The 25602-nt window shown below is 38.7% G+C and overlaps 1 protein-coding gene across 1 annotated transcript in view; it reads right to left on the minus strand.

Moving 5' to 3' along the window:
- Positions 1–15791, minus strand: part of LANCL3 (LanC like family member 3) — a 108291-nt gene extending 92500 nt beyond the window's left edge. Inside the window, exon 1 of the mRNA XM_020979882.2 lies at positions 14580–15791. Within this exon, the coding sequence (XP_020835541.1) occupies positions 14580–15152 (573 nt within the window). The 5' untranslated portion in view covers positions 15153–15791. The remainder of the gene's footprint in view (positions 1–14579) is intronic.
- Positions 15792–25602: the final 9811 nt, after the last annotated feature.

Below are 25602 nucleotides of genomic sequence, written 5' to 3' on the forward strand. Positions count from 1 at the left end.
TCCCTAAGTAGAACAAGCCAGTTGAGGGGACAGACTGATGCTGTTTTTTGTTTTTGTTTGTTCTTTTATCTTTGTGTCCCACACATGCACCTAAAAAGGCAGCCATAACTTTTAAAGTTGGAAAATTGTATTAAATCTATTACAGTTTAAATATAAGCTTCTCTTCAAACCACTCCAGAGTCACATTAGCAATTGACCCATTTAACAATTAAGGGAACATACTTCCTAAAGAGTGACTAAAGTGTCACACCCATATGTATAGTGCTAAACAATTTGCAAAGTGCTTTCACATTCATTATTTCATTGGATGATGATAACTCAGACTTTTACATCTTAAGAATTCCAAGATGCATTCCTCACATCAACCCTCTGAAGTAAGTAGTATAAGTATTGTTATCTCTATCTCACGGATGAGAAAAATGAGGCTCAGGGAGCTTAAGTGATTTGTCCACGGTCACACAGCTAAGTGTGGGTCCCAGAATTCACACCCAGGTCTCCAGGCTCAAAGTCCAGAGCTACTTCCTCCACACCATGTAGGCTTTCTGAGCCTCACCCAAGGGAGTGGGCTATTATCCTCATTTTTCAAATTAGAAAACTAAGGCTCAGCAAGGTGAAATCAGTTGTCTAAGGTCACGTACACGGCAAATGTTAGAGCAAAGACCAGAACCCAGTCCTTCTGACATCTAGTCCAGTACTCTTTCCTCTAGAACATAATCAATTTAGAAACTATCCATAAAAGCTTAATAGCTCTTTTTGTTGACAATGAATAGGAACAAATGGGTTACAATCTGCATGGTTGAAGGGAATATCTGTATTGATGAGATTGCTGCTCCCTTTGAATATTACTATACACAATTTGGAACTGGTGAATTTGGGCTTTTGCTTCCTCAACCTTGTGTTTAGGAGAATAAAACAAGAGAGGACAAATTGTAGAGAAAAATCTTTTGTAATCAACAAAATTAATCCTGGTGGCTGATGTGTAAATGCAAAACCTTAACAGAAAGAGGGTTAAAAGCAGACAAAGAAAAGGGAAAGAGGAATAGGAAAAGGGACCCTTAACACTGAGTGGTGATTAAAAACTTTGGGAATTTTAAACAAATATTCTCTTTATGTGTAGATTAGACATTGTGCATGTCCAAAATGACACATTCCAAGAGCTAGCTTTCAGCTTAACAATCAAAAGATTTCAATCTGCCTACATGAAATATTCAAGTAAATTACTTTAGTATGTCAAGAACTAAGCAAATTTCCCACTTTGCACTATGAAAGGAATTGCCTTCTGCCATCTCCATGCTGTAAATGGATATGTGACCAGATCCATAACTAATCCATCTCCCTGTCAATCAAGGGACTAATTCTAAGGGGCTCTACTGGAAGATCCATGAATGCTGAGAAGTTTTTGTGAGAGATCAAGCCAATCTGCTCTGAAAAGTCTGATTTTTAAGTTGTGGGTTGTCCTTTTGCAAATGATCAACATCAACCCTGAATGATGTGTGTTTCTTTTTTTTATTTCATGAAATCATGAACATTTCAACTTGCTTATTTATCTCCATAATAAATACGTTATCATGCATACGTATTTCAGAAAGCCATAATTAATGCCAGGAGCATTTGAGGGAGGCAGCATCCAGAAATGTGTGCAAAGAAACTGAACATGTTATTTGCAGGGCAGGATGCAATAAAAAGAAGAGGATTACTTGCTGGATAAAGAGAAAGGGAAAGATAAAAAGCCTTAAGGCAAAATAGCAGGCGAAACACTGGAAATGATGTAGGTATGGAGTGGGAATCTTTCTACCCACCATACTAGCCACCATCAATCAAGCAATCAATCAACAAGCGTATATTAAGCACTTACTATATACCAGGCACTGTGCTAAGCCTTGAGGAAACAAAGAAAAAGCAGAAACAGTCTCTGCCCTCAAAGAACTTACATTTTAATGAGAAAGATGAGTGTGTGTATATGTATAAACACAGAGGCGTGTGTGTGTGTGTGTGTGTGTGTGTGTGTGTGTGTGTGTGTGTGTGTGTGTGGTGTGTGTGTGTATACAAGATACATATAAAATAATGCAAGGTAACCTGACAAGGGAAGGCACTAACAGCTGAGGGGACTTCCTGTAGAAGGTACAATCTGCTTTGAGTCCTGAAGGAAGCCAAGCATTCCAAGAGGTGGATGTGAAAAGTTGCATTTCAAGAAAGTTTCTCCAATGAATTTTTTACACTTATTTAAATGTAGCATTAATTAATAATTAAATACATAGTCTTATTTCTGGACCTCCTATGCTTTGATATTTCAAATCATTGTGGCATACTTGATGGGATAGGAAGACAAGGGGTGTTAGAGAAGATTCTGTCCAGATTACTGAACAACTTTCTAGACTACTTTGGAAGTCTCTGGGAGTGTCTAGAACTTACCCACTTCCTCAGAGGTGCTCTAAATTTTCCAAAGTGACTCAAGCCTGGGAGGGGTCCCTCAGACCTATATCAGACTCAGTCTAAATTCATACGAGGTACTGACTGCACTAGAGTCCAAAGCCCACCTGAGTTAAGGATTTAAGTCACAATAAAGATGAAGCCACATTGTATTAAATTTCTGCAGTGAACTGCCTTGTAGGTGACTGAATAACAATAATTGGATTCTCACAGTAGTCACTTTGGGACAACATGGATTAACTCATATCCCAAGTTGTGATGGATGGGCTTGAAGTCAGTAGGAAAAGGGGTAACTTTAGCAGCTATCCTGACTGCCTGACCCTGCCACTTTTATTAATGACTAATTGCTGGCCCCAATGGCAATTACCGCTCCCAGTCCTCGGCACTAACCTGGATGAGTTAGGGTCGGGAAAGAGAAAAGAGAGGGGGGAAAAGGAAGTGGGTAATTATACCACTCTAGAATAATCCATATAGTTTACATTTATATTACACTTCATAGTGCTTTCATATTCATCATCTCATCAGATTCTCACAACAACTCTATGAGATAGGTAGAGCATATCTCCATTTTATAGATGAAAAAACTGAGACTCAGAAGTTAAGTGATTTGCCTATTGTCATCCAATTATGACAAAGTCAGGCCTAGAATCTAGGTCTTCTGATAAACAGTTTGCCTACTTCTTACTCTTCTTACTCAACCTACTGACATTCCTCCTTGCTTCTCCATTCATCATGAGCTCCAACACTTCAAGTCCTGTACAGAACAGATTTACATATGTAATGCACAAAGTTCTCTTATCTGACATGGTTGGAAAATGTAATTTTCTGGTTAATAGACATCATATACACTACATAGAAGATTATCCTTCAGAGAACTAAAATACAATAAATATAGTTGTGAGCAATATTTAATTTTTCACTGATTCCCAAGGCAAAATTTTAGAGGTCCACATTCATCATTACATGTATCAGGTTCCAATACACTATAATACTGATTGAATGACAAACAAGCTAACCTTTCTATATGCCAAACACTGATTTTTATTCTTAACTCTTAAGTGGGCAGAATCTTTTTTAATAGCCACATATAGCTGTCACTTAATAGCTATGTCCTTGGGCAATGATCTTAACCTCTCTGGCCATCAGTTTCCTCCTCTATAAAAAGAAGTTGGAATAAAATGATCTCCAAGATCCCTTCCTGTTCCAAATCTGTGCTCCAGGATCACTCGAATATGGTATGAGCTTATTTGCATGGAAATTTGATAACATAAATGTCAAGAAAGCATGAATTGCATTGGTTAAATACTTGGAATTATGTCTGGCATATGAATATGATTAGATGACATTGATATTTTAAAACAAATACAGAGATGTAGTAGATTGTTACAAACTGATGTATGCAAACTCTTTAAGTGAAAATACTAAATCTTGTCCAAGTTTAATTACTGTAGAGTATTGGTGTCAAACTCAGATAGAAAGGGATCTAGACTACACGTTAACTTTAAAAAACATGAATTAACATAATCTATGATGTACTGTATTTTTATTTATTTTATTAAACATTTCCCAATCACATTTTAATCTGGTTCCACAGTGGTGAGTTTTGCAGATATCCAAGTCTTCTATTACTTGCCAGAATACATAAGTTGACTCTGAATGTTTTACTCTAGATTTCAATAATTGAGGCTTGGCTAGCTACTTAACTAAAACCAAAGGAAGATCTATTTCTATTCAGCCATCACTATTAACAAAATGTCACTATCTAATTCAAATGTTTCATACTAATATAAATACCTATATAACAGGTGGCTTTACTAATATAAATACAGCTAGGTCTCAATTAGTGTAGATAAAGAATCCCCTAAAGTGGTCACATATAACTGAATTTATACCATTAAAAATTATAATTATGTAAAATTTGGTGATTGGTTCAAGTCCAATGGAAGTATGCAGCACAAATTCAAATAATGTGACTACTTCAGGAGATTCACTGTTCATATTTATTGGGAGCCAGCTGTATATGGCTTGTAGCCATTTTAATGGAAAAAATACCATGCCCAGCATTTTGATGGTGATTGGTAGATAATACATTTATTTTCCAAAATCTTTGGGGGTGGGGAAGGCTGGGTCTGTGATTTCATTAGGGAACTCACAGTGAGAAAATGCCCTTTATCAATGCATCTCTGCAATTGTTCTGCAAGTAATAGTTTTATAGAGAGCTGCATTAAGTGATTTACCAGATGTCACATGGTCAGTATGAGTCAAAGGACTGTGAGTGCTACTCTCTAGCCCATTATATCACATTGCCTTTCTATAGCTAAAGGCCATAAATAATATTATCGATTGGAATTAATAATTCGTGTCTTGCATAAATGCTTTCTTAGAAGACTATACAAAACTTAATTAAATTAATTAAATGTGTGGGTAGGAGAGGGGTGACTGGAATGTTATAGGAGCAATGTCTTAATCCCTTCTTCCACTGAGGTTAGGCTTATTTTTCCTTAAAAGGTATTAAGATATTCTTCTAGATTTGGTTGGCTCAGGGTAAGATTAAGGACTCAGACTGCTGATGTCACATTGCATGAGTCCAAAACAGAACAAGGCCCCAAAGTGAACTCAGATGCTTGGCTGGTAGATCATGACGGGAGCTTTGGTCAGCTGAATTAGCTCAACAGGGTTCTTAATGGCTAGCCTTGTCAAGAATCTTCTCCTGCTATGGCTGAGCAAATTTCCTTTAAAAAAATCGAATGACCTATTAGTATGTCATTTTTTCCAGTATTGAGCCTTAACTACCATTCAACTAGCCTGAGTCAGGCCCAGCCCAAAACATGAAATAGAAATTCTGTGGGGAAAGAATCACTATAATAATAACAGCTCACATTTATATGGTGCCTACTATGTGCCAGGCACTACACTAAGTGTTTTGCAAATACTATATCATTTGGTCCTCACAAAAATCTTGGGAGATAAGTGTTATTTTTATTCCCATTTTACTGATGAGGAAACTGAGGCAAATAGCGTTGCCCAGGGTCACATAGCTAGTAAGTATCTGAGCCAGATTTGAACTGAAATCTTCCTGACTCCAAACCATGAGGTCTATTTATTTGCACCACCTAACTGCCCTCCATGGAAAAGTCATAGATATATACATGGAAGGAGCACAGGGGAAAGGTGTCAGTTTAGCAATAGAGACTCTTCTGCTATAATTTATGACAAAATCAATAATTTCCTTTGAATCTTTTTTTAAACTTCTGATTTTTAAAACCATGTATCACTAAATACTCAAGTAATTCTTGGCTTGAATACTAAAACCATCTTTCCTTACATAATAGAAACATTCCACTTCTTCTGCAGAGATCTCTAGAAATCTAGTCTTTCCTTTACAATTCCTTACAATAGCATTTAGTAATAATGTGTTGTCCTTCATTTGGAAAAGTGAATTGGTGGGACATGTAATTGGATTTATTTTTCCAGTAAAGGGGGCCGAGTTTCATGTTAAACTATCCATACCCTCCTACCCAGTCCTTCTGACTCAATGTACATAGTTAGAGATGATTAGGAAACTTAAGGGTACAGTCTGTGTCAGTCGAATTAAATAAAGCTAAATACACAAATAAATGCATGTGAATTGTTTTATCTCCTCAAGGTCCTAAATAGGTTATTCTACAACAGAGAATCATCTGACTTAACAGTTCATGAAATCTCACAAATTGTAAATAATGGAGAGAAGGGAGTGATAAAACATTTTGATTTAGAAGAAAGTCTGAATTATAGGATATTTTAAACATGTTAATTTATTTCTTTTAAGTGTAGCATGCATTAGATTTATATGCACTATAGCATAGACACCTAAATAAATGTGTATGTTTATATGGGCTTATACTAACTAATCCCTTTATTAATAAGTAAAATAAATTAATAAAAATTGTATTTCATACATGAGCTATATGCATAAGAATATATAAGAAACAAACATTTTTAACCTAGAAAAATTAATTAAAGGACCCAGAAGTTAACAATCTTTTGAAGGAATCTCCTTCCTGACTCCTTGGCTTGAACAAACTGTTGAATTTCAAACATATTTCCTTTGATTATTATCAAGATGTGACACATCTTCCTACAGAGGAAAATCACTTTGAACTTGTTATTCAGTAAAAATCAGCAAATACTAAGCTTTCATTCTCACAAATTCTGAATCAGTGGCAATTAATATAGTTTTGCTGTACCTCCATTATCCCTACCCTTTCTGTAGTACAGGGGATTATGGGTTTAGAGATATAAGGGATTTCAGATGTCATTTTAGCTCAACCCCCTCATTTTGCATATGAGGATAATTAGACTCAAAGGGTTTAATTAATTTGCCCAAGGTTACACAGATTAAACAATCTCAGACTTGGAATTTGAACCCAGGTTCTCTAGTGGCTCCAAATGTGATGCTCGTTTCACTGAAATGCAGAGATCCTAAATGATGATTGACTGTCTCTCAAATAAGGCCATCAGAATCTGTGGAGTGATGGGTAGGAACAAGATAAGGATCTTCTAACACAGCCTTGATAGTCAAGGCAGTCAGATGAATTACTTTAAAGATGTCAGGAACCAAGTCAGAAGAGAGTCAATACCTAAGAGAATTCTGCAGAGGGGCTGCTGCTTTAAAACAAGTCTGATCCATGGAGAGTGAAAGGCATAATTCAAAGGGATTAAGTCAGGGATGATGCCTAGTTTCTTCATCTGCTTTGACACATAATCTCCCTGGGCAGATCAGTTTATCTACCTGTAAAGTAAGAAGAGCTCAGCTCCTTAAGCACTCTGATGAATGCCAATCTCTAAGTCTTGCTGTTTCTATTAGGAACACAGATCCGACTACCATTCCATGAATAATGGGCAAAGTGGCTGAAGGTTTTCTTTGGATGGAAATAAAGTAAGGAAGAAAAAAGGGTGTAGGAGGCTTGTTCTTTTACCAAAGGCCATTTTTCACAGACAGGCAATGTGGTATGGAGAAGCGGTAACCTGAGTTCAAATCCTGGTTCTGCTACTTATTAGATGTACTTGGCATATTGCTATTGTTGCTGTCCTTCAGTCCATCTGTCTCTGTAATCCCATTTGGGGTTTTCTTGGCAAAGACACTGAAGTGGTTTGCCACTTCCTTTTCCAGCTCATTTTGTAAATGAGGAATTTAGGCAAACAGGATTAAGTGACTTGCCCAGGGTCACACAGCTAGTAAGTATCTGAGGCCAGATTTGAATTCAAGAAGATAAGTCTTCCTGATTCAGAGACCAGTTTTCTATGGATTTTGCCATCTAGCTGCCCAGGCAAATTACTTAACCTCCCTCAATTTCGATTTCCCACTCACCTGTGAAAGTGAGCTAAGACAATAATACTTGGGCTATCCACATCACAGAACTGTTATGAGGATTACAGTTGATGCCATACACACATTATCTTTGTTTGCATTACTTTGTAACCATAAAGCACTACATAAGTGTCAATTCTTGTATGTCTAAATTCAGAACCATGGTCAAATATATTGACAAGCTTGTTGTTTATAATATGCGTGTAATTCTTTTGTCACACTCATACAAAAGGTGAAGGCATTTTAATAACAAAAAACACACCGGGTGTTTGAAATACTAGGAGTAGACAAGATCTTTGCTTGGGGTGTTAAAATTAGCCATTTATTGCCATACCAATTATTAGGCAAGAAGTACTGGAAGGAAACAGGCTCAGAACATTTCCAGCAAAGCCATTTTGTGAGTGGGAATTCAATAAAGTCCCACAGTGCTTGCCTTCAGGTTGATGATGACATGGTTGCCATGGACACTGCATTTCACTCTACTACAGCACGTGGATCCATTCTGTTCAAGGCCCACTACTATTACTCTGAAAAAAGTGCTACAGCTATTGCTTGTTTTGTTACCATTCATTTGCGCGGTGTCATCTCAGTTAACACCTAAAACTTTCTAGTCTAATGTGGGAAAACATGATTCTTTGTGGGATCAAAAGCAAAGTTACACTTCAACATGTCAGAGCCATACAACTGTGCCATAGAGGGTTAAGTCTATTCAATAAAATGAGATCAGATCTTATAAAATACAGCCCTTTGTCCTGCAAGACAAATCTAAACCAATATATGGATGAAATCAGTTCTTATAAGATAATGCTTGTGAAGAAACAACAAGGTCAAATAGTCTGTAAGCTTCATGAGTTGCCCTAGTAACTAAACCCATTGGGAAAGAGAAATAATTGGGGAATAATAAGTGGTGCTATGATGAGCATAAATAATGTATGAGAATAACTTTGTCCTTTATGGGACAAATAAAGCAAGTAGCAACACATTAATTGAATCCAATTCATAAATGCAGTCAGATGCCTAATTTGAAAAATTGAGTGACAGAGAGTAATACTTGTCTTGACAAGCTGTGAGTCTCTATGCTTGTGCCAGTTTATAAAATTGAATTATATTAGAGATTACTCAAGTATATTTCTGCCACATGGAAGAAACTGATTGGCTATTACTTTGGAACCAGCTGTACAGTAAGCATAATTTGTTAAATTAAGCAGCATCAATTAAATTAACCAGGTTAATGAGAAACAAATAAGATCTGTCACTTTTACTTTAAAAGTTCACTTACTACCCACAGTATTGCAAAACAACTTCAGTAAGTGTGTAGACAGGTCATTAGGACATAAAGCTATTTGCAGTGAAAAAAAATTATGTGATCAATATGCCCATGTTAATTCTTTCAGAACCTATATATATTTCAAATCTCTTCAACTAGTCAACAAAAAAATTATGAAATAAAGTTCATTTCATGTAACAATTATAATACAAAGAAAAGTTTTAAAAAATTTTTTAGGAAGTACACATCACCAATATCTTAATGAGACAGAAGGTGTGAAGAAACTATGCCTAATATTATCTTAAAACATTTGATTCTGCCTGTTAAGAAAAGAGAGGGAATAAAACCATAAAGAACAAATATTACCAAAACTACCTTCATTTAGAAATGATTCATTTGATGCATTTCAAGTTTTGGCCAATACTCCTCTGTATCACAAAGATAAATTCAGCTGGATGAATTTTAAAACATCAAAGGGGTTTCAATAGCTATCAAACTGTTGAGGTTTTTTTTTCTATCTGATTTTGAAGTACTTAATACAATATCTTCTCTCTAAGTTTTTAAGAAATCAATTTAAGAGTTGGCCTTAGTTGGACTATTTTGTTCCAGTGACACTGATCTATACACAATAACTGAAATTTTCCAGTTCTCTTATTTGAATAGTATGGGATTATGGCTTTGTAAAAGAAGGAATCTTTTCCTTTCATAAATGTGGGAATAAAGAGCTTCCTTCCTAGCCACTGTGAAAGAAGCCATTTTCTAAAAACCTCACAAATAATAAAATTCACAGAGTATGTCTAACCATAAATAAACAATAACAACAAAAAATACTTGTAAGATCAGTCAAATTTGCTTTTGTATAAATCCATATGGCATGAAATACTTATAATATTCCATATCATGTTAATTATAATGTTCTAGCTCATGAGACTGAAGAATCTTGGACTAGCTGAGAACATATAGGGATTCCTGCATTTCACAGCTATCAAGAGCCCTGCCATCATGCAATCAGGATCTGGGTTAAGTCTAGACACAAACCCTTTAGTGTGGCTCAGTACTTTCCAGGCTTGTTCTAGTTCTGACCTAAAGCCCTGGAACCATCTCTTATACCTCTCACTAAGTTCCAGTTGCCCAATAACAATTAACTCCTCTCAGCCCAGTCAAAGAACTTAAAAAGTTGACTGGGTTCCTTTCACACTTTCCAAGCTCTACTCATTTACCTATGTTTTCCAGGTTGGTGGCTCCCATCTCAAAGGGAAGTGGCCCTTTCTCAGAATCTCGATTTACAATATCTTAATGCTGAAGACTTAAAAGCAATAACTTTTGGTCATCTTCATCATGCGAGATAGCAGAAATAAGGGCAGAAAGCATCCAAAAAAAGAGAGAAAAAAAGAAATTCTACTTGTTTAATGATTTGCCTATGTGTACATCTGATTTGGCTAGCTAAGTTAGTGTGTTCACTGGCTATGAATAGCATTCAGTATTTTAATGTGAACTACACAAGTCATTAGTAAAATACAACAGTGGAATATGACTGGGAGAGCTATTTCTAGATTTTATTCTCTTTCAGTCCAAGTACCTCAATTGTAAAATTCAGACACAAGTGGCTTGCTTTTTTTTTGTAAGCATTAAGTTTTGAGAAGTTCATATGAATGGCTAGATGAAACATTTATTTTAACTGGTTTTTCTTTTCATTTTCATCAACTAAACATAATTTCATAATATATATCAAAACCACAACCAGAAGCACAAAGACAATATTATTACTTGCAGATTTCGAAGTAGGGAAAGGCCTTTGAGTGTCATCTAGTTCAATGGTATCAAACTCAAATAGTATCGGTTAGTACTAGAGCATACAGAAGGATCTCATGGGACACATGTGAGCTTGGTTTTCAAATGTACTGTTATCTATGTCTTATTATATTTTTACTTATTTTGTTAAATATTTTCCATCTGCATTTAAGTCTGATTCTGGCCACACTCAGGAGTGATGAGCTCCACAAAGCCCACCATCTGTGTGCTTGACAACTCTAATTTAGTTTAATACCTTCATTTTCTAGATTAGGAAACTGAGGCTCAGATAACGTAAGTGGCCGGCTTGAGTTTACACAGGGAGTAATGAGCACATCCAATCCTAGAACTCAGGTTCTCTGGCTCCCTGCACCACTGCCCTTTCAACACTTCAACAGATCAATCACTTTGTTGGCATGACAATAGACTGATGGCAATCCCTCCATGCCTTGGTATAGTTTCATGGGTTGCTATGCCTGGGAAAATATCATGACTTGGTGGCCAACCCTGTAGTGATGAGGCTCTTCACACTCAGCTAGAGTGGTCCCAAGACAGTTGGCACTGTTTGACATCAGGACTGGACTTGAAGTATTTCCAGCTTGACAGAAGCTGGCACAGCCTGTTCTCTGCTGGCACTGACTTCAAGAAAGTGTTCTTGAAGTCACCTGGGTCACCTCCAATGCTATGATGAGGCACTGAAGCAAGATTTCCAGATAAGCAACTGAGTCTTCTCAAGAAATAAATGATGGAAAAAAAACCATTTAACCAATCAAGACAATAAATGCCAATAAATCAAACATGATGAGAGCTAATTCAGTGCTGAAAACTGTGAGGGATAAAAAATATTGTATAATATAAATTGGGGGGAAAGAGAAGCTATTTTATTTTTTGAGCAATGGAATAGTGCTTTAAAATTATTTCATTATCTTATACAGGGCAAAAATTGGAACTTGTAGAAACTATAAGCAAGGAGAAAAACCAAATATAAGATAATTGCAATAATCTGGACAGGAGATAAGACAGCTTGGGTCAGGGTGGTGATAGTAGCAATGAGTGTAAGAGGATGAATATGACAAATCTTGAAAACAGAAAAATCCACAGGACTTGGTGCAAAATTTCCCATGGTAGATAAAGACCTATGGAATAGGTAATTATGCTAAGACCATCTCTAGCTTCCCTTCTATCTCCACAATGCTCAGTTTCTAAGGAAATGGCAATCATCATCCTCTTTCATGAATCACCTCTCTTTCTTACTTGTGCCACCCCTACCTCTTTTCATCCTCTAGCTATTCTACCCTGAATATCTGTGACTGACATTAGAAATGATAGAATTGCTTAAATTCACAGCTATTATTTACTTATAGTGATTGTTCTTTCTTCTAGGAACTAGAGACAAAGGGAAAAGACTTGCAAACTGGAATATAAAAAGATGGATATGGTTTAGCAGAAGGGTAGAAAAGAGATGTCTGTGTAGATGAGTGACTTCCTCCAAATTGTGGCCCAGGGGCTATAACTGTTCTAGTCAAGATTTCTTGCCTATGACTTGGTCTATCTCTTCACACTCTGCCACATAATTCTGGTGTAGGGGCTTGGGTCAATAACAATGAATGGGTAAATGGGTAAAACGGGTAAATGGGTGAAATGGAATGGGGAAAAAGAACAGTCAAACCATCATAACCTGGGGATGGCAGTAGGGGTGAAGGATACTACTAAAAATGCAATTTAAAAATGTTCTGAAAACACTGCAGCATCTAGGAAGCAATAGGAAATCTGATGTAAAAATACATAAATACACTTGTGGCTCTACTAATTAAATATTATGAAAATAGCCCTTGAGAAAGTCCTATGTCAGTGACTTTTGTTACACGCCTTTATCACAGAAACTTGTCAGCCTTTCTCTTACTATGAATAAGCCTCCTATCTCACTTTAATTGACTTGTCAACCTTCTGAAAATGAAGAAAATACAGAGTGTGAATCTGTGGGATATAGCTTAAGTTAGTTACAGCTTTTAACCCAGACTCTATGTATATAGTTTTACCTTATCTTTAAACACCTCATTCACCCAAATAAACCAACTAAAATTCAAGTGTTACATCCTCAATAGACCTATCTCTGGCCCTAGTAAACTTTAAATGTGATGACCCCCAGACAATTCTAATACTAGTTACTATGATCCTTTTGAGGCTATGTTCCACTCCATAGGAGCCAAGATATTTTCTTTTAACCCCACTCCACCCACCCACAATTACATTTTTTAGAAGCAAAACCAGAAGAGGGAGAGGAAAAAAACAAACAAACATATCTAGAGTAGCTAAATTCAGTCCAATTCAAAAAGGCAGTGAAAACTAGTTTATGAGAATCCCATGACCTGCAAAGAAAATCTGTGATGTTAACTAAGGTTCAGTCACAAATTTTGGACAGAGGAAAAGCATAGTAATTTCCATACAGAATCATGACTGCCTTTTGTCCAATAGAATGTAATCTCCTGAGGGCAGATACTGTTTAGGATTTTTAAATTTAATTTAATTTTTTATTTTTTTACTTTTATAAGGTCATCAGGTAGGAGAGAATTTACCCTAATAGAGAGACGACTGACTTTGGAGTCAGGAAGATCAGAATTCAAGTCCCTCCTCTGAAACATACTAGTTGTGGAACCTTGGACAAGCCACTTAACTTCTCAGCTGTCTCGGACAAATGGCAAAGAAAGTACTGACCTGCATTGATAGCAGTTTCCTGCAGGTGGAGATCCCTATATCAATGAAATCACAGGTCCAGTTCCTATCCTGAGTGTCTGACACATAGTAGGCCCTCAGTAGTGTTTGCTGAATGTTCTTCATGCAAGATTTATTTACTTAATAAAGCCACATTCCATTCTTCACGATAGTATTTTTGAAGGCATTAAATGAATTGGAAACTAGCCCGAATGTTAAATAAATAGCAAACCTACAGCAAGGCAGTTATTCTTGTCTTTGGTTTCATTCCAAGGAGTCAGAAGAAGCAACTTACTCTCACATGACTGCATAGAAACAATAGCTGGCAAACTCAGCCAAAAAAAAAAGTCTTTAATTTTAGTATTCCAAAGAGAAGTATCTCTATAGTGTTTTGAATGAGGTTTCATAGGAAGGGAAACCCCTTTCATATTTGATGGGAAAATCCCACAACAGTGTGCTTACTGTGGAAAGAGCACCAGATTCAGGAAAAGGGAAATTCATCTCCTGAGTCCCCAGCTCTGCTAACTATCTAGCTATGTGACCTTGGGCAAGTCATTTCAATTTCTCAGAACCTTAGTTTTCTTCTTTGTTTTAATGACAGTCCCCTCCAGTTCTATGCTCTATTTTCACTTGAAATAGAAAACCAACATATAGTTTCCGGTCACTAAGTATAGTTGGGAAAAGAGCCTAGGACTAAATTTTTTTTAATTAAAAAAAATCATATATCCAGGAATAAAATATTAACAAAGTCCGATGGTAAAGAATACCAGACGGGGTTGGAGTCGCGGTGGGGAGGGTAAGCTAATTGGAGAAGAAATAAAGGAAAGAGCTGAACGGAGACAGGCAGAAACAATGAGACGAAAAAGGGAAAGACTGAGGATGATAGGGTGGCAGAGGTCACTGCTGTGACAGATACTGGAGCGAACAGAAGAAAGCAAAGGAAAAAGATGGGAAAAGAGGAATAGAGACTGAGCGCTAAGCAGAGGAAGTTGGGGGAGGCGCACAGGGAGAGAGAAGGGGGATCCTTACCTCTAGGGAGAGTTTCTGCTTGAGCACCAGGGCGGCGCACAAGTAGCCCGCGCGGCCCACGAACAGCTCGTCGGAGCCGCACTCTAGGAAGGAGACCGGGGCGCAGATGGCACAGAGCTCCCGGAACTTGCCCAGTGGCTGCACATAGTCAGGCAGGCCCAGGGCGTGGTAAACTAAAGCTGCCACCGCGTAGACACCGGCGCCCCCGAGCAAGAAGGCAGCGCGAGTATCCGCGTCCGGCTCCCCCCACTCCTCCGCGCGGGTGCAGGCGTCGATGAGCCGCTTGGCCAAACGGAGATACCTCTCCCGAGACGAGGCGAAAAGAGAGCACTGGGAGACGTGGTACAACATATAGGCCACCCCAGCCACGCCGCTGTACAGACCCCCTTGGCAGCAGCTCTCCCGGGCCGCCGCCCCCTTAGACTCCCCTGTGCTCCCAAGCTGAGGCAGCTCCTTCAGAATGCGGTCGATGGTGGCCGTGACCAAGGGCGCTACAGCCTCCTTGCACTGGCCAGCTAGCAAGCTGCCCTGATAGTCATCGAAGCGGTTGGCGAAGCAGCGTTTGCTCTCCATGTCCCACCTCCCCTTGATCTCTCTCTCTCTCTCTCTCTCTCTCTCTCTCTCTCTCTCTCTCTCTCTCTCTCTCTCTCTCTCTCTCTCTCTCTCTCTCTCTCCTCTCTCTTCTGGCTCTTCACCTCTTCCAACCCTACACCACTCCCAAAAATAAACCCGGAGTGGGCTGGGGCGTGGAGTGGGCAAATTCGGGGAGATGGTGGAGAAGATACACTTCGCAGAGCACCCACACCCCTGCTCTCCCGAGCAACTAGATGGATGCAGCAGGGGAAGAAGGGAAGGAGCGAGAGAGGTGAGAAGAGGAGGGGGATCACAGAATGGCAAGCAGAGGCTGGCAAAGTGGGTCACGGAGTGGTGACCGATAGGGCTGCCGCTGATGCTCTGGTAGGGCTGCCGCTGACGCTCTGGAGGTTGTAGCAGGAGAGCAGAGCCCGCGGTGACCCGGGAGAATGCTTTCCTTCCCCGATGCCAGTGCAGTTTGCTAGAGGCTGCCTGCTTTCCTCTAGGGACAGGCGCTGCTGCTGCTGCTGCTGCTGCTGCTGCTGCTGCTCAACGGCGCTGCTGCGCTGCTTAACGCTACTGCTGCCGCCACTGTGCAGCCACTCACTCTCACCACCTTTTCTCTCCTTAGGCAGAGTCCAGCTGAACAAAGGGGGAAGAGGTTATCTGGCTTAACCTATTGCTAAACTGCAGCCACACACGCTCCGCCTCTGGCTCCTCCCCTTTCACTTGTCCCAGTCTGAAAGTGGAGGGATGCTACCTGGAGAGGCTAGGGGGGCGGGTGGCATCCCCAGGGTGCAATTTCTTAATATTGAAATGTTGAATCTAGGCGTGTACTCTTTGCTCAATAAAAAAGCTGGTTGCTTTTTTTTTTTTGGTACTTTATTTTTTGGTACTTTTAAGATACTTCTGGACACTTTGGGATTCTCTCTCCATTTTCTTAATCCCAGAAGTTCTATAAGTTTAGGAACTCCCGTTTTGTGGAAAATAATGTATCTTCTTCCAAGAGAAGGTAATGTCACAGATTTGGTGAAATTCAAAGTACTGTTCATTTCACTTTTGAGTACATAGACTTTTGAGACTTTACCAATGTAACAAAAGAAAACAAAACAAAAAGTCCAACATATCAATAATTTAACAGCAACACATCTTGGAATCAGAGAACAAGAGAACATAGCATTGCTATATTTTATTATTATTATTATCAATAACACCCAACATCCTTGAGCTCTTTACACTGCCTCTACTCCTTCCTAGGTGCTTCTTTTGCTTTTAGTTTGAGAAATCTAAGACCAAAAGAAAAAAAGTGAGATTATAAGGATTTAAGATTTTCATAGGAAATTGCTAATGGTAGAATTTCAGATAACTTGGAAAGGGAGAAGAAATTATTTTGGGCAGGGGAAAACAATAACTCTATTTACAGGATCATAACAGGGGTGTGCTGGTAAATGCTTAACAACTGTCTCTCAAAAAAATGTGGGTGGGGCATACTTTTAAATTTAATCTGCATTATTAACCATATTCTCAATCACTTTTCTAGGCAATCAACAAAATGAATCAAGTCTTAATTTATATTTGCTGATTTCTGAGGTGCATGTGTAAATGTTCATAATTAAAATTTAACAATCCACTTTCCCCAGTTTGAGCTAGCTCCAGCATACACTTAGGTCATAAAATCATAGGATTTAGAGCTGGAGGAGACATAAGAGGTAATCTAGTTTAATTAGTTTCCTTTAAATCAAGAGGAACTGAGACCCAGGAAGATTCAATGACTTATCCAACTCATGCAGGAAATAAATAGCAGAGCCATGATTTGAATTCAGGTCTTTTGACTCCAAATCCTGTCCCACAGCATACACTCTACATCCAGTCTTGATTAACAGCATAACCTTTCTGGAAATTGTCAGTGGGTTGTCCTTGTTGGTTTTTTTTTTAAACAAATGAAGAAGTGGAGATTTAATAGTGTAACTTTGGTCTTTGCTTCATACAATCTGGAAGTAGAACTCCATTTATGGTAATTTCTAGAGACATAGCTTCCTTCCACCTGGCATGGATCAGGGTGCACTTACTCTCACAATGTCCTTCCATGGTAGATTTTTCCTTGATGTGTAATCATATAATGTGGGTATTTGAGGCAGAGTGGACAAACAGCAATTACAATTGAATTTCTCCTTCTTCTACAATGGAAGAAGAGACTGTGAAGGCAGGGCATGGGAAAGGAGAAAAAGGCCACAGCTACACAGAGCATTCCCAAGAAATTTTCAATCACCCAGAAGCAGTACGAATTCAAGAAGCCTCTTCAAGAAAGATAGTCCTATTCCATTCAATACCACTCCCAAATAGTGGGTGTTGGGTCATCTGCATCTTTTCTAAGGCTGTCCTTTTATCTCCTCCAATTAGAAGTTTAATTCCCTGACATTAAGGATTAATTTTTTTTTTTTGGTAAAGCAACTACCTTGGACAGTGCCTGGAAGATGGTAGGCACTTAATAAATGCTTGCTGATGGATCTTCTACTCTCAACTTTTATAGGAAGGACAGTAGAAAGGGTTTGGCTTAGAGGTCCTAGGTGCAAATCCTACTTTTGCCACTTACTATTTGTGCAGACATGAACAAATTGCTTCCCCTTTCTGGGCCTCAGTTTCCTCAACTGCAAAATGAAGGTGATGGACTAAATGACCACAAAGATCTCTTTCATCTATGAATCTGTGGTTATATTAATCTCTGTGGTGGTGATGAAAAACAACAACAACAACAACAGCAAACAGACATTGGAGCTCAGCAGGGTTTTGAATTCCTGGTGGAAGTGAAGAAGGAAGGTCCTTGGAGTGTAACAAGGTAAAATTCAGGGTACAAGCAGCTTCCACAAAGGAGATGAGGAGGTGTGGGAACAGGAAATCTGGAGAGCAGAAGAACCTAAAAGTTCCTCTGACTGCAGGGATCAAAAAGTTATAGGGGAAATATTTTATTTATGCTTTATTACTATTTTTGGAACCTAGCTTTATATGGTTAGAAATTGTCTAACCCAAAAGCTTACTATAGAAGTCAGGATGACCTCACAGATGTTTCAGGGAAGCTGAATGCCTGTAAAGAATGCTTAGATCCCACCCAGTGCTTGTTTTGGGTCTTCTCAGGTCTTGTCTTAAGTCCACTCAAAGCTTGTGTTTGGCTTTCCCAAATTTTGATTGTTGATATACATCTCCAATTGCCCTTCTCCAAAGAGCTCCTACTACCTATATTCAGCCAATCAGACAACCGTCTTTATGCCCTTGTCTGAACTCTATATGATGTAACCTCTCAATGACTTAGGAGGGAGCTTTCTTGCCTCACTATCCTCTCTCCTTGCCAAAGGACCTGATAAATTTCTTTCTGAAATTATTTTTGATTTGGGGTTAGTTCTCAGGACTAACAAAATTCTCAGTGAGTAAAGAGAACTCTGCATTCATTCTACATCCTATCATACACACTCTTCCTAATGTAATAAGGGATTGTATGTGAGCAGAGTGCTACTCCCCATGAGAAAGAGGCTATGGACCCTGATTCTGGAAGGTGTGATGGAATGGAATGAAAGTGCCTCAAAGACACTTTGGAACATGTGGAGACATTCTACAACTGGTTCCAACCTACTAAGAAATGTTCAGTCCTCCCTTTGGCTGCAGTTCTGTAACTGGAACTAGGGGCGCCTTCAAAAAGCTGTAGTCAGCTTTATCATCTGGCTGTCTTTGTGTGGTCCAGTGGTCACTGCTATTCAATGAGAGACAATGCTTTGGCCCTCTCCCTCCAAAGTTTGACATGTGCTCCTATAAAAATAGGATTCAGTTCTTTGCTTCAGGTTTTGTTCTTTTGTTTTAGGTGAAGATTATTTGGGAGGCTCTAATCTTGTGTGCTTCCAAAGGTCAGGAAAGAAGGTAACAAGCATTTATTAAGCAGCAAAGTGCCAGTTATTGTGCTGAGCCGTTTACAAATATTATCTCATTTACCTCACAGCAACCCTGAGAAATAGGTGCTATTATTATCTCCATTCTACAGTTAAGGAAACTGAGGCAGACAGAGGTTGTGACTTACCCAAGGCCATGCAGCTTCTAAGTGTCTTAGGTCAGATTTGAACTCAGATCTTTCTGACTCCAGGTACATTAATATGTGAGATCAGAGGTGGGAAAGTTTAATATTTGATTCAATCATCTGATCAAATTTTGTTATCAAGCTGGTAATAGTATGCCACCTAGCTGCTAGGTCAGGTGAATGAGCCTACAGACACCCAAGAGTCTAGGCATCTGAGGAGTCAGGAATTTGAGTCCATACTTGTTTTTTGCAGCTAGCCCAGCATCAATGCTATTTAGGATCGAGGAATGATCTCTCCAACCCCACACAGCAGCAGCTCAGAGGATTCACCTCTGTCATGCTTCATCTAAATGTGAACTTGATGGGACCAATCAATGTTGTATAGAAGTTGTGCTAACTCTGAGACCCATCTCCCCATAGACAGAGGTGGTACAGGGCGGAGTGTGCCCTCATGGTGTTGGGAAGAAATGTTTTTACTTTTGTTCTCTTTATCTTCAAAACAAGTGTTTCTTTGTAAAAGAACTGATGTTCAATGAAATGGAAATGGGGCACTAGGCACTATTGACTAACAGTGGGAGGAACAAAATTGAGGAGGCTCAAGCTGATGGCATTAGAGAAAGATACCCCAGCTCCTCACGGGGAACCCCTAGAACCCTGATGTGTAGCAGCCTGACTCTGGGATAGTGAGCCCAAGCCATTTTTCTACACTAAAAAAAAAAAAGCAAAAACAAAAATCTCATCCCCTAGATGTGCTTTGACATTAGCTGTTTTTAAAAGAATTTGCTGATGTGTGTTTCTGAACACATGGTTTCCATACCTAGGCTGAATTGTTTAGCCACATTCCTTTCCCAAAGCTGTTATATTATGCAGATTATGCAAAACTATGGTCAGAAAATAACTTTGATAGGTTCATCAAGGAACTCAAGTAAAATTATGCAAAACTGTCCAGGAATAAGATATTAAAAAATCAAATGGGTTTGTTTATGCAAATTGTGAATATTTGTGCAGATAATTGTAGGTGATTATGCAAAAAAAATTTAAGTCGCTCTAAAATCTCAAGACCTATGCTATGAGATATTGTATCAAATGAAGTTGATTGAGGGGGCAGCTAGATGGCACAGTGGGTAGCGCACTGGCCCTGGATTCAGGAGGACCTGAGTTCAAATCCAGCCTCAGACACATAACGCTTACTAGCTGTGTGACCCTGGGCAAGTCACAACCCCACTGCCTAACCAAAAAAATAAAAGAAAGTTGATTGAAATATTTTCTAAATTGGATTATATTGAAGTTTGCCTTTATCCCCAGAACCTGACACAGTGCATGGTACCTAATCATTGCTCCCTGAGCCCCAATGTGCTATAGTGCTTAATAAATACAATGGATTGAATTATATGGAGACTTTTCAAGATATAACTAAAGGAGAAGGTGCAGAAGAAGCCTGTATCACACGTGAAATATACTATGAGCATAAGAACTTTCTTTTGGTTAAAAGGATACATTTCTCTGAAAAATTTAAAAGCAACATACATTTGCCAATGTGGAAAGATGACCAGATTTGGAATCACAAGACTTGGATTTGAATCTCAATTCTGAATCCTATGGAGCTCTGGACAAATCGTTTAAGCAATGTTATCCTCATTTGTAAGATGAAGGTATTGGACCAGAAGATTTCTCAAGCCTGTTCTGATTCTAAATCTGTGATCGTATGATATTATTCCCTTTAGTTCAATTCAATAATTAATTAATTAATAATTGTCCTTTAAGTGACCTTATGATGTAGAGAGGCTTATTATAATATCATTGTCATACATACATACTCCCCCCAATGGGTTTTTCTGTATGCATTGTGTGTAATCACATACACAGTTCCACTGAGACTGGGATACCTCTCTATTACCTAATCTTTAACAAACCCCTCCTGCCTTTTTAATATTCATAATTTCCATTATGTAACTGCATCTTTACCCTATAAAAATCTGCCTTGCTTTCACTAAAGTTGCTGATTCCTCTTGGAACTTAACCTGCTTCATGAGAGATGTCAATCTCAATAAATGCCTATACTTGGATTAGAGGTGGTCTGACTCAATTCTTTCAGATGGTTCCACCACAACACATCCTGAAACTGCAACAATGGTATTTAACATTAGGTCTTAGAGGAAAAACTGCGTGGTAATGTGAATATGTCGAAAGAATGGCTATTAGACATTAATTCAACTTAACAGAAACTTTTCAGCCCCTACTACATGCAAAGCATTTCTAGGTATACAGTCTAGTAGGAGGATGTGACATATGCCCACATATTTATAGTTCAGTGGGGAAATATGATACATATATATCTTAGGCATAGTGTAGAACAGCAGTGTCAAACTCAAATAGAAAGGAGGGGCCCCTAAACTGTACATAAGGATCCTTGCAGCAGCATTTTGACTTAGAAAACCACATGCTAACATTATCTAAGTTCCATTGTATTTTTATTTATTTTGTTAAATATTTCTCAATCGTATTTTAATCTGGTTCCTGCTGTACTCACCACAATATTGCCCATGAACAGCATGTATGACATGTCTGGTGTAGACTCCTACTTTTATTCTCTGCACTGAATCACCTGCCCAAGCAGCCCTCATGCAAGTAGATCTAGGGTTTCCAGAGAGGGAAGTTTTAGGAGATAACTCTGATATGGAGGGATACACTCCTTTACTTGTGTCAAACTCTGAAAATAAATGACCAAAAAGCCACAGAGGTTATGCAACCACTGTTAACTCTAAAAATGCCAAAGAACTCACAGGGGTTATCACAACAACTGTAAACCTTGATAGTAAAAATAAAAATAAAAATAAATCAGAGAGCTAACAGTGGTTATAAACAAAAAAGAAAAACCTAACTTTATTTCATTGGAGGAGGGAAAGTAGGCAGCGAGGTTAAGCCTTGATACATATAGTCGTGGCCAGACAAAGAGCCCAGCAGTAAGGGGTAACAACAACAAAGAGGCAAGTTTGCCTGATGAAAAAAGAGTTTATTCATAGCAGGGCTTCGTGACCAGAATGAGATTCCTGCAGGTGCTTGCTTGTGTTCAGGGACTACCTCGGTATGGTTTGAGCCAATTCTTTGATTTAGCTGCATCAGAGTTTATCCAGAGAATAAGTACAAAGGGTTATTGTTATGCCAAGCTCAGGGAATGACTTGCTTGCTGGGCCTGTAGCTCTGGAAACCAGGAGGTCTCCTAATAGTAAAAAGAGAGGACTGAAAAGAGAGGGGTGGTCTTGGCATGGGGATCCTGACACTTGCCACTGTATCTAATGGAACCATTGTGGTTCCATTTACATAAAATTAATCATTAAACCATTAAGTGTTAAACATAAAACATTTATTTAACGAGAAAGCAAAAGCAAGAATAATCATAATGTTTACTCAGAAGGAAAAAGTAGAAATAATCATAACGTATGCAACATAAGACAAAAGTAATAATAATCAAAACATCCCTTTCCAGCCATATATTTAGGTCATATTCTTCAACATCAATACACATGGTATTGATAGGGGAAAATAGAAACATGGTTGGAGAAACCTAAAAGGGAGACAAATGAGTGGGGGAAACATATGTGCCTAGGATTTCTCACAAATGCATTATAGGTCTTGATATCATTAATCCCTTAAGGAATAATCTCTACCACTTGAAACCTCTTCTCTATTGGCTGCTCACTTTCTGGTCCTCACTGCTTTCCTGCTTAGCAAATCTAATCCTCTTCTGCTCTTCAGCAAATGAAGTAATGATTCTCTTCTCACACAGCCACCATTAAAAGGCAGTGTTGCACTCTTTCAATGACAAGAAGTTTCTTTAAAGTCAGAGAACTGCAAAGCTCCTCAGATGTGCAAATAGCAAGGGCATCTGCTCTGTTCAAATAGCTCCAAAACTCTTGTCACAGCAAAGCACAGCTCACACCAAAACAAATGCAATGTTTGCCTGTCTCCTACTTTTTCTTTCCTTCAAAACAGAAAAAAAAAGCATTAGAGGTCAACAGAAGCACCCCTGAGAGGTTTTCCCTTTATAGGTCTATAGATGGCACTAGAGAGCAATAAACTCTGATAGCTCTTCCCTCTGCAGCACTGTTTGGGTCTCTGCCAATAAGCAATACTAGCCTTCCTCTGGACAATCAGAAAAGCAATGCCTTTCTTCTAATCAGAAAGTTCTCAGCAAAACAGCTGAAGAATCAGTTGTCTCCCCTGGAAGCCTATTATATCATCTGTCCTAGGTCTATTTGACTCTTCTTGTGGTTAGCCTACTCTACCATTCATCTGTCTGTCTCTTCCTATATAGCTTCTTCTCAGACTTTCTTTGCTGGCTTCTTAAATCTCCCCATATCTCAAATTATCCCCCACCCATGGCCAATGACTTATGTTTACCTTATGAGGTAAAACTTAAGTATGATTGTCAAGTATAAGCCCAATAGTCCTTATATAATTTTCCAATAGCCCCCAAAGTTATTTGATATATTTATTTGGTGAAATCATCTGATGAAATCTCATTATCATGCTGCTAACTCAGCTTTGGACACTCAACACCTTCTCAACTCCCTGAGCCTCCTCTCAGCTATGACTGGAGGGCTGGAGGATGGAGGTAGAGCACTAAATTTCCAAGACTTTCCTTGGAGGGAAACTGGACTTTCCAACTAACTCTCCATTTTCCACCTGCAGCTGTACTTGATTTGAATGCCACAGAACATGATCCTCCTGTGGTAGGTAGGTACCCAGTGGCAGCTCCAAATTCCAATTTTCTCTTGTGTGTTGTCTTCCCTCATTATGTTGTAAGCTTCTTTTTTTTTAATATAAATTTATTTATTTTTAGTTTTCAACATTTTCTTCCACAAGATTTTGAATTCCAAATTTTCACCCCATCTTTCCCCTCCCCCACCCCAAGATGGCATGCATTCTGAATACCCCTTCCCCTAGTCTGCCCTCCCTTCTATCTCCCCTTCCCCTTCTATTTTCCTGTAGGGCAGGATAGATTTCTGCACCTCATTTCCTGTATTTCTTATTTCCCAGTTGCATGTGGAAACATTTTTTTTAAACATGTGTTTTTAAAACTTTGGGTTCCAAGTTTTCTCCCTTCCTCCCAACCCACCCACCCTCATTGAAAAGGCAAGCAAGTCAGTACAGGCCATACATGTGCAGTTACCCAAAACACTTCCATAGTGGACATGTTGTGAAAAACTAACTCTATTTCCCTTAACCCTATCCTGCCCCCCCCATTTATTCTAGTCTTTCTTTTGACCCTGCCCCTCCTCAGAAGTACTTCCTTCTGATTACCCCTTTCCCAATCTGCCCTTCTCTCTATCATCCCCCTGCTCTCTTGTCCCCTTCCTCCCCTATTTTCCTTTAGGGTAAGACAGATTTCCACATCCAATTGAATGTGTATGTTATTCCCTCCTTAAGCCAAATCCTATGAGAACAAGATTCCCTAATTTTTCTCACCTTCCCCTGTTTCCCCTCCACTGTAAGAACCTTTTCTTGTCTGTTTTGTGTGAGATAATGTACCCCATTCTACCTCTCCCTTTCTCCTTCTCCTAGTATAATCCTCTCTCACCCCTCAATTTTATTCTCCAGATATCACCCTTTCATCTTCAGCTCACCCTGTGCCATCTATCTATCTATCTATCTATCTATCTATCTATCTATCTATCTATCTATCTATCTATACATACATACATACATGCATATAATTTTTCCCTTCCCACTACCCTAATATGGATAAAGGTCGCATGAGTTATAAATATCATCTTTCCATGCAGGAATGTGAACAGTTCAGTCTTAATAAGTCTCTTATGATTTCTCTTTCCTGTTTACCTCTTCATTTTCCACTTGAGTCTTGTATTTGAAAGTCAAATTTTCTATTCAGCTCTGGCCTTTTCATCAAGAATGCTAGAAAGTCCTCTATTTCACTGAATGACCATTTTATCCCCTGAAGGATTATACTCAGTTTTGCTGGGTAGGTGATTCTTGGTTGTAATCCTATCTCCTTTGCCCTCCAAAATATTATATTCCATGCCCTGTGGTCCTTTAATGTAGAAGCTGCTAAATCTTGTGTTATCCTGATTGTGTTTCCACCATACTTGAATTGTTTTTTTCTGGCTACTTGCAATATTTTCTCCTTGACCTGGGAACTCTGGAATTTGGCTACAATATTCCTAGGAGTTTTCCTTTGGGGATCTCTTTCAGGAGGAGATCAGTAGATTCTTTCAATTTCTATTTTGCCCTCTGGTTCTACTATACCAGGGCAGTTTTCCTTGATAATTTCTTGAAAGATGATATCTAGGCTCTTTTTTTGATCATGGCTTTCAGATAGTCCAATAATTTTTAAATTCTCTCTCCTGGATCTATTTTCCAGGTCAGTTG

The sequence above is a fragment of the Phascolarctos cinereus genome, unplaced genomic scaffold (assembly GCF_003287225.1).
Source record: "Phascolarctos cinereus isolate Bilbo 61053 unplaced genomic scaffold, phaCin_HiC Scaffold_726;HRSCAF=1367, whole genome shotgun sequence".
Taxonomy (NCBI): Eukaryota; Metazoa; Chordata; class Mammalia; order Diprotodontia; family Phascolarctidae; genus Phascolarctos; species Phascolarctos cinereus.